This window comes from Dasypus novemcinctus, chromosome 22, assembly GCF_030445035.2.
Source record: "Dasypus novemcinctus isolate mDasNov1 chromosome 22, mDasNov1.1.hap2, whole genome shotgun sequence".
Lineage (NCBI taxonomy): Eukaryota > Metazoa > Chordata > Mammalia > Cingulata > Dasypodidae > Dasypus > Dasypus novemcinctus.
The window spans coordinates 22,438,692-22,449,954 of NC_080694.1; the positions used below are offsets into that span (position 1 = coordinate 22,438,692).

The 11,263-nt window shown below is 34.1% G+C and overlaps 1 protein-coding gene across 1 annotated transcript; it reads right to left on the minus strand.

Moving 5' to 3' along the window:
* Positions 1-4,568: 4,568 nt before the first annotated feature.
* Positions 4,569-5,537, minus strand: LOC131275278 (olfactory receptor 5V1-like). Its single transcript, XM_058285107.1, has one exon. It carries the CDS (start codon positions 5,535-5,537, stop codon positions 4,569-4,571), a length of 969 nt encoding a protein of 322 aa, XP_058141090.1.
* Positions 5,538-11,263: the final 5,726 nt, after the last annotated feature.

Consider the following 11,263-nt stretch of genomic DNA (forward strand, 5'->3'; position numbering starts at 1 on the left):
GGCCACCAAGCCCATTCAATTGGGAGGGAGTGGCCTCTTTAACAAATGGGGCCTAGATAACTGGATATCCATATTCAAAATAATGAGATGGGAATACCAGCTCACACCTTATATAAAAATTAACTCAAGATGGATCAAGTTCTAAATATAATAACTAAGACCATAAAGATCTTGGAAGATAATGTAGGGAAGCAACTACAAGACCTTGTATTAAGAAATGGATTCATGAACTTTATGCACAAAGTACAAGCAGTGGAAGAAAAATTAGATAAATGGGTCCTCTTCAAAATTATAAACTTTTACACCTCAAAGGAGTTTGTCAAGAAAGTGAAAAAGCAGCCTATTCAATGGGAGAACATATTTGGTAACCATATATCTGATAGGAATCTAATATCCAGCAAATATAAAGAAATCCTATACCTCAAAAATAAAAAGACAAACCCATTGAATAAATGGGTAAGTGATTTGATTAGACCTCTCTCCATAGTAGAAATACAGTGACTAAAATCACATGAAAAGATGCTCAACATCACTAGCTATTAGGATAATGCAAATCAAACCTACAATGAGATATCATCTTATACCCATTAGACTGGTGACTTTTATAAAACCAGAGGACTACAAGTGCTGGAGAGGATGTGGAGAGGAGTGCTGTTGAGAATGTAGAAGTGTACAGCCATGGTGGAGGACAGTTTTGCAGTTCCTCAGGAAGTTAACTATAGAACTGCCACATGATCCAGCAATCCACTGCTGGGTGTATACCTAGAAGAATTGAAAGCAGGGACATAGACATATGCACACCAATGTTCATAGTGGTATTATTTACTATTGGCAAATTTGGAAACAATTCAAATCTCCATAAATGGGTAAAAAATCATGGTATATACACTCAATGGAATATTACTCAGTTGTAAGAATGAATGCGGTATTAAAACATGGAATAACATGGATGAATCTTGAAGATATTATGTTGAGTGAAGGAAAGCAGGTATTGAAGGACAAATATTACATGACCTCACTGATATGAATTAAGCAAATTGACCAGACCCACAGAGCTAGAGTCTGGAAGCTACGTTCACAGGAGACAGAAAGGGAGAAGAAGGTTGTGAGCTAATGCCCTATGGTCAAAATCTATGATAAGCTGGAAATGTGTATTTGTGCAATTGATGAGTATGACAGTGATGCAGTGATAATTTTGGGTTGGGCAGTCTGGTTTGTGAGGGGATGCGGTGAGAACTGTGGGTTGGACTCTCTGTGGAATTAGGGGAAGGTTGGGATAAATACCAGGAGAACACTGGGGATTTGCAGGTATGTGCTTGCAACTTCAATGTTGGAATTGTTCTTTTAGTAAAATGGCAGGGGAGGGTAACTGATTTAGTGTGTTCGATGTGGGGGGCATTTAGGATAGGGTGCACTGGGTCAGGCTTCTAGGGAGTGTGTAAGTGTTCATCTTGTCATAGTATATTATATCAGTAGGTGGAGATGCACATAATGAGTGGGAAGATGTTGGACTCCCATCCTGCTATGTTCTCAAATAGCGTGGTAGGAGTCTCTTGAGAGCATATGCAGTACCTAGTAAGTAAGGACAGGCCGGTATGTCAAGCCCTCAATGTTGTTGCAAGTAAGTGTGAATCTTGTTTCTCAAGGAGTGAAGCTTGGTGGCTGGCACGGATCCTGAGGGGAGAGGGGGTGGAATAGAATAAATGTAACATGGGGCATTTTGGGAATGATGGAAGTGTGCTACATGATCTTGCAATAAAGAATACAGGCCATGTTAAATTTCATCAAAATTTATAAAAGCATATGGTCCAAAATGTAAATCATACTCTTGATCATGGTTAGTAGCAACATTTCAATATATGTACATCTACTAAATATAAATATACCATCCACATATAAAATGTTAATAAGGGAAAGAGGAAAATGGGGAGGATGTTGAGTATATGGGAACTCCCTATCTTTTGTATGTGACATTTCTGTAACCTAAAGCATCTCTGAAGACAAAACGAAAAAATTACTACATGGTCTAAGGCATGGACAAAGGGTTTACTATAAAGTGAGATGTGCACCTAGGGCCTCAGGTCAGGTCTTTTTAAAGTTTCCTCCTCCCCATTTATAATGTTTTAAAAGTCTTTCCTCCTCCCCATTCATAATTTTGAGGGAGATCCCCAGCTGTTTATTGTTTTGATTGGTTGCCCCACCTGTCAGTTTGCAGGGGATGAACCAATGGTGAGGCCTTGGCTGGGGATATCCAAGGCTTTCCCTTGACCCCAAATGGGTTTCTCATCACCAAGATCTCATGGGATCCCTCAGGAGGTTTCTGGATGGGATCTCACGGCCATGTGGTCTCCCAGCCATGTTGTCTTTTTACCTTGTTGTGTTCTGGATTTTCAATGATTACCCGTCTTCCATTTTCCTATACTAACCAGACTTAGGGCCATCACATAAGTCAGGATATTCCTTTTTAAGGTCAACTGTGCCATATAACATAAACATGGAAGTGACATCTCATTATATTATCATGTTCTGGGGACTAGGGCATAAAATCTATGGTGGAACATTTTTAGACATTTTTCTTACCACAACTATAAGCATTAATTTTCACAGTCCTTTTAGAATCAATATTCTACTATTTTAAGTGAAATGTACAAATTTTACCAATGCATAGATCAATTTATTTCCCCTTCAAGGCTTTAGTTATCTTGGGTTTTAACATTTACATCTGTTATCAACCCCATGAGACAATGTTTTCTTTTTTGTGCTTTGACATCCAAAATGTATTACAAGAACCAAGAATAATCTATTTTATTAGAACAGATGTAGCATTTTTGCTGCATTTTTTTATTAAAGATATTCCAAAATTCTCTCTGGTATCATTTTCCTTTGTCTGAATAACTTCTTTCAGCATATGTTACCAATTAATTCCTTTAATTTACTTTATCTGACAATGACTTTCTTTTATCTCATTCCTGTATTAGGTTATTCCAGAGATACAGAAAGGACAAGTAGGCTGGCAAGTTTGAAGTCTGCAAAGCAAACTCTTGTCTGGATTCTCTAGTAAAGGTGATGTTGAAGTCCTTATTATGAATACACCAGGGGAAAATCACTGGCTAGACATTTCAGCAAGAGTATATATTGATTTTGAGGCAGAAATAAAATCCCCAGTGCTCTCTTGTAAAACCTCAGGTTGAGTGGATGAAGGGATACCAAATAACAAAAGGCAATCTTCCTTTGTTGGTTATGGATGCAATTGAATGTTTGTAGTGCAAATCCCATCTACACAACAGATTCAGTGTAACAAGTAAGTCAGGCTTTGAGCAAGCAACTGGACACAACACTTGTTCATAAAGATTAGAGAGAGATGGTTTCTAGCAAAAGAGAAAATATTTAGTGCTATACTGTGAATAGTGAGGAAAGGCAGAGCACTTGTGTATAGGCTTTTACATTAAAATACAAAAAAGAAAATGTGATCACCAGTCTTGGGACAATTTATTAGGAAGTAATAGGAATACACAGAATTGAGGTTTATTGTGGAAAAGATTAAATGTTGTTGATTTGAAATAGTGTACAACACAAGAAATGGTCTAGAGGAAACCTTTTGATTTCTGGAGGTGACAGAATGAGAAAATCAAGGGAAAATAATGAGCAACCCACTATCAGAAATGACAATGTACTAGTCACACTGAATGCTATTAGTGAGTTTCAAGAAAAAGAAGCACTTAAAATTGACAATTTAAATCTGGGTAGCTTGGAAAATTTGGTATAATTAATAAAAATATTGGATAATCTATAAGAGGATTTGTGCCTGTTTGTACATGATAGAAGATGATACTTTCAGCTTTGAACATGCTGACATGAATATAATAATAATATACTGAAATGAATAAGATATCTAAAATCAGAGATACAGAAATGTAAGGCTCCACTTGAAAGGAGAGGTGAAAATGAGAATGGATGTGGACACAGGAAAAAAGAAACGTGGAGAAATATAGACTTGGGTATTGAAGGAGAGGAAAAGTGAAATGATAGTATTAAGGAAGCATATGAGAAGAAGAAGGTTGGCAATTGAGGTAAAGAAAATAAGAAGAATATCTACAGATTAATTTAAATAAATATAGAAATAAATAAAAACAGATATAGATATAAACATATAAAATATAAAATATATAGGTGATATAGATATATTGATATAGGTAAGATATAATTTTGCTGATGGCTATGGAATATGGACATAGGTAAAATGACCACAGATCCAATATTTACTTAACATACCCATTTATACCACTAATGTCATTGCTATTAACATTTCTCTGTTTGTTCTATTAAATGCTATTCTTGGATGATATTATTTTATTTTTGCAATGGGTACATATGGATATAGCTAAATGCACAGGCACAGCACTACGATTCTAAGTATATGTGTGTGTGTTGTAGTATGTGTAAATTTTGATATATGCATAGGTATGTGTACTATATAGATACCTATCTAGAAATAAACATTCTTTCTATGAATTCTTCCAGTTCTTCCTATGAATTCAATCTAAGAGCAGTGCTAAATAACTTCTTCATCAATATTTGGTTTGGTGTAAACATGTTTTAGGACATAAAACTTTTTTAAGTGCCCCTTTAACCTCTGTGTTTCTCAAGCTGTAGATGATAGGGTTCAACATTGGGGTGATGACCACATACAGCATCGGGATAAGTCTGTCTTTGGCTGCAGAATACTGACTGGAGGAAGGACGGATATAGGTAAATATTGCTGTGCCATAAAATAGACAGACCACAATGAGGTGGGAAGCACATGTGGAGAAGGCCTTGTGCTTCCCTTCAGCTGACTGCATCTTAAGGACAGTGGATATGATGTAGATATAAGAAATAAAGGTGATCAGAAAGGCACTGCACCCCAAGATTTCTGCTAAAACTAAAGCAAGCATCTCTGCCTCATATGTGGAAGAACAGGAGAGTGCCACCACTGGCAGAATGTCACAATAATACTGGTTAATCTGATTGGATTTACAGAAAGACAGGCGGAATGTGAACACTGTATGCATAAGGGAATGAAGAAACCCAGCTGCCCAGGTTCCAGATGACAGCTGGGCACTGCGCACATTGGTCATGATGAGGCTGTAACGAAGTGGGAAACAGATGGCCACATACCGGTCATAAGCCATGACAGCTAGAAGGAAGACCTCAGTCCCTGCCAGGGCCACCAAGAAATAAACCTGCAAAGCACACCCAATAAAAGAAATGCTTTGCTTCTCAGTCAGGAGGTTCTCAAGAATCTTGGTAACAGTAGCTGATGGGCAGAATATGTCTAAGAGGGACAAATTTGCCAAGAAAGAATACATGGGTGTGTGGAGCTTTTTCTCAGTCCCAATGGCTAGGAGAATGGTACCATTTCCCAACAAAGTGACCTGATAGACGATAGCCAAAACTACAAAGAAAGGATAGCGCACCTCTGGAAGATCAGAGATTCCTGTGAGAATGAATTCATTCACTCTGGTGAGATTGTCAATATCCATCTGTTCTCTCCACATAGCTCTTTCTGGAACAAATGAAGCCAATATACACAGGTCAATATAAAAAGTCTAAGATCCTAGTGGTTATCAATACTTGGAAAATCGTTTGGCCATGATTGTGAATGAAATTAGATAACTATTTTCACTACAGATTTCAAATTATTAGAAGTACTGATAAAAACATCCCACACATTTAGTTTTTTGGGAATTTCCCCCCTTATTTCTTTCACAAGATGCTGGCATTTGTGATTGCACAATCCATTGAAAGTTGATGGTCCACCCCCCCACACACCTGCTTAGGTACTTACCTCTTTCTGTCTGATATTATCACAGCATGTATACTTTTATGAATTGTCTATATACTAAGTTCCAGGAAGATAGAAGAAGTGAATTGTTCCTTGAATGTAAGTTTTAATGACTGTTGACAACTAGCAGCACAGAGTGAAAGACGGATTCATAATTCTTCAGAGAAAGAATGAATTGTGTATAATTTGGTTTGTCGAAGTGATTCTATTGGAAAGAATAAATATGCCAATACTTCTATAATTTCAAAATCATATTCACTTAAAAGAGCAACTTTTTATATCTTCAAAAGGCATAGCAATACAAATTAAATTAAGCCTATTTAATATAAAAAAAACCTATTTATAATGTCTGAAAGTGAAACCTGTAAGAAGCAGACTAGTTTGCATATATATCAATTGCTTTTCCCCTTAAATTTAAGTATTTGATCACATTTCACTTAAAATCGATATATGCTAGAACATATGGTTTATTTATTCTTGTTTAGTTTTCTAATAACATTTCAGTATTCTAAAAGAGTCCAAATCCTCACAAAGTTTATTATTATTTACAAAAATGATTCATTTAATTGAAGGTTGGCAAACTGATATTTATGTAAATTTTTTCTATTTTAAAATTAAAACCTATTATTTACAAAAAAGAGAGACACAAGTGCATGATAGAAAATTCAAACTGAAAAAAATAGTAAAATGTCAAAATAGTCTCTGGTTCTCCTACATCACTTCTTGCCCCTCATTTATTTTATCTCGTAGAAATTTTTCATGATTTCTTGACTCAGATAAAATGCATGGCATAAATACACAAAGTATGCAAATGGTTTCTTCAAACAAATAGAATCATTATTTTTACTAGGATTTTTATTTTTCCCCAGAAAGATTTAAAAATGAATTGTAGAGATTAATTTGAAGATGTTATTATTATTTCCTTAATGGCTCTATTTCTATTCTTTGATTTCCTTAAACAGCAAAACCATTGTTCCTCACTTGAAATAAAATAAACTCTTTTCTGTTTTGCACTGTAAATAATTGGACTTTTTAAAGAAAATTATTATCTGAAGCACAAAATGCTTAGATAACGTTATTCTATGAGAATTTGTTTGTTAATTGAGTGAATAAGGAAAGATAGAATTTAAAATATCTGCAACATTAATTCTTAATTCTTAAATAGCCAAGATTCTGCAAAGTGGTGTATAAATTATATTAATACATTGAAAAAGAATACTGAATATGAGAAATTAAAAGCACCTTTTGCAAGACATATTAAAATCTAGAGGCAGTACACATTACATTTTATATTAAGTGCTCCTTTAACTTTAAAACCACACTTACAAAATTGACTTATTTTTTCTAAACAACAAGTATGAGAATTAAGTCAATAAGAACACAGAGGTGAGTTCTACATGATGCTACATGACCAACATTTATCATGAACAACAATAGATTTTCCCTAAACTGTGCCTATGAGTATATACATTTACTAAGTCAAACTTTTGGTATCACTATTGACAGATAAAATAGAGCACTTTCTTTTAACTTAGACAGTCCAGAATGTAACTAAATATTTTCTTGCCTTTTTTAGTTTCAGAGATGACATTGCCGATATGAGGTTTTAACGAGATGAAAGTAAAATAATCCCTCCAAAAATATGCATTAGTAAAGACAAATTAACTCCTCGTTTATATAGAGTGTTCATATTGGAATTTGTTCTTTAATTTGTATCATGCTCCCTTTTCCCCTTTGGGTATGCAACAGTTAGAACTCTGGAGGGAATATGCTTTTCTTCTTGATAAAACCCAGTTACTTGCTATAAATTTGCATTTTTACGATAGAAAAAGTTTAAAACTATTTTTAACATATTATTGCAATCTTTTATATTGCTTGTACTATTTACCATGCACATGAAAAATGATGTTGTTACAGCCCTTAATGTCCAAATGAATGGGAATTTGAATTTATTTTAACCTGTAATTTGTAACTTTATTTCCAGCAGTGCATGGATTACCAATGACCTTGTAAATAATTATAAATTAATTACTTTATTTGAAATCACACACTTAAATATATCTTTTAAGATGTCAGTAGTTCATACCAATTCTCCTAACTCCAATTAAATATCAATAAGATAATCCATGCGTACTTCCGTATATCTCCTTTCTTTTTTCGGAATTCTTATTTCCAATATTGGAAAATCTGGTTCCCAAAGATTTCCCTGTATTTAATCATTTTCCATAGCTTATCATAAATACCTATTTTGTAAATACTACACTGATGCTTCCACCCCTGAGAAAAAAGTACCAAATTATATTGCAATCCTTATTTTTTAGTATATATGTCACTAAATTAAAATTCATAGCATCCAATGTTGATACCTTACTAAAATGAATTCTCTTTGTATTGTCTTTATTATAATAAAACTTTGATAGACAAGGAGGTTGCTTTTCATTTTTACATTCTATATCAGGACTTGCTTTTTACATCCATTCAAATATAATTGTTTAAAATTTAAAAATATGAAACACAACATAAATACATAAAAATTTATGTTCCAGAATTTTCACTGCAACCCTACCCCTCCCACTCAGTCCTTAACTAAGGCAACCTCTTTCAAATTTTGATGCATTTTCTCAGTGAACCTCATTACAAGTATTATTAAAAGTCTATGTATAATATTTAAACTAGAGGATAAACTAGAGACTGTATAACATAGTGAACCCAGTGATGGATGAGGATTATTGTTAGTAGTACAATCACTATTGTTAGTAGTACAAACTATTGTTAGTAGTACAAACAAGAATGTTCTCTGAACTAGAAGCAATATATTTCAGTATTATAAGGTGTTAAGAATTTGGTGATACTTGGGGAAAACACAACTAATGCAATTAATGGACTATAGTTAACAGTAATATTGTAATATTTTTGCATCATTGACAAAGAAATAACATGTTAATGCTAAGGGTCAAAAAGAGGGGGTTATAAGAAAATATGGGATTTCTCTTTTTGGAGTAATGAAAACATTTGAAAATTGAGTGAAATTATGACAGCACACGTCCATGATCGAACAGAGCCACAGAGTGTAAAATTTGGATGTATTATACAAGAATTAAGAATGTATAAAACACTGCATGTTGTGATGAATGATGAACTGTGGTTCACAGTACAAATATGAGAATGTTCTGTCATGAACAATAACAAAGGTATAATATTAATACATGGCGATAATAAGGAGAGGATTTATGGAAAAACACATTAAATGTATCTATGAACTAGAGCTAGCTGTAATATTTTGATGAGGCAATTTCTTCATTTGTAATAAACAATAACAATGCATGGTGTTGATGGTGGAGTGATGTATGGGAATCCTGTGTTATGAATGAGGATTTTTTAAGCTCACATATCTCTAACAAAAAATGTGTATGTATGAGTTGGTTATATGTTTATATATGTGTATACATATATTTATTATTTTTTCTTATTTTTCTATTTTGGATGAAAGGAGGACTGCTACACACATTATGTGCTTCTTACCATTGATACATATATTTTTTAATGTTACATGCAAAAACTATGAGGTCCCCATATAGCCCTCACCCCCTCACCCCACTCCTACCCCATCAACAACCTCTTTCACCATCGTGGTACATTCATTGCATTTGGTTTTTATTTAAAAATTATGTAAATAAATGAATATTAGTTTCTAGAGAAGCATACTCTTTAGTCTTTAATATGATTTGGCATTTCTTTGAATTATTCTAACTAAAATAAGAGAAGGTATAATTTATAGCACTATTAATTATTAATGTAGCATACATTATTATAATATTTTATAATGTATTTAGACAGGCAAGTGCTATTGTATAATATGTTAATTTACATATGTATATTTATAATATTTGTAATGTTAAATTAAGGTTGACATTATGCTTGGCTTTGAGAATGATATTTTGATTTTATTGGTGATATCAATCAAACAAAATAAAAATAAAACATTTTTTCATAGATCAGTGATACATGAGCCTCATCTAAAGCAAAATAATCAGTTCATTGTACAGTTATTTTCCAAACTGTCAAAGTTTATACTTCTATATTTTAAAAATCAAATGTTCATTATAATTCCATAATTTTTTTCCCATTCATTACTTGCCTCAAGCTGCTGCTCATTCTGGATTCTTCTAACCTAGAAGGTATTGTTAGAACTCTAATCCCTGGATTTATTAAAATTATCATCACCATCAACATTGTAATTTAATTAGTAAAATTACTATTGAAATAAAAATTATATACAAAGAAGGTAAATTTTCTCCATTTTTCTGTTCTTTTTATTTTTTTAAATTATTCTCAAATCAAATTGCAATAAAAAAGACTTTTTTGACTGCATTTTCTATGAATGTTAACACATGTATAAATTCTTGTAACCACCTCCACAAGCAAGATATAGAATACTTTTCAAATATCACCTGTTGCTACTTATTTTTTTTTTAAGATTTATTTTATTTATTTCCCAATCCCCACCCCCCTGCCCCAGTTGCCTTTTCTCTATGTCTATTTGCTACATCGTCTTTGTCCACTTCTGTTGTTGTCAGCGGCACGGGAATCTGTGTTTCTTTTTGTTGTGTCATCTTGTTGTGTCAGCTCTCTGTGTGTGCAGTGCCACTCCTGGGCAGGCTGCACATTCTTTCGTGCTGGGCGGCTTTCCTTATGGGGTGTACTCCTTGCGCATGGGGCTCCCCTGTGCGGGGGGACACCCCTGCGTGGCATGGCACTCCTTGCACGCATCAGCACTGCACGTGGGCCAGCGCCACACGGGTCAACGGGGCCAGGGTTTGAACCGCCGGACCTCCACTGTGGTAGATGGATGCCCTATCCACTGGGCCAAGTCCGCTCCCCACTACTTATTTTTAATCACACTAATTTCCCACCCTAACCCCTGGCAAATAGAATGCTGTTCTTCTTCACTATACTTTGCCATTAAAATAAGGTCATATATTTTTTATCTCAAATTATTGCCTTTAAGATATACCTAAGTTAAAATGTATTGAAAGTTTATTCATTTTTAATGATGAGTAGTATTATATTATAGGATGTTCCATTGTAGGCTTTTTCTCTTTTTTGTTTCAAATATATATATTTTTTTATTTTCAAGTAGCTTTAGATTACATAAATGTTACATAAAAAATATAAGGTTGGGAGCAAAAGTGGCTCAAGACATTAGACACCTCCTTCCTACATGGGAGGATGAGGGGTCCAAGGTTCAGTTCCTGGTGCCTCCTAAATATATATATATATATGTGTGTGTGTGTGTGTGTGTGTGTGTGTATAGCTAGAGAGAGAGAGAGAGAGAGAGAAGGGATGCTATTATGCCCAACTCCTACCCCTCCCACACTTTCCCACATTAACAATATCCAATATCCTTCATTAGTGTGATACACTTGTTACAAATGATGA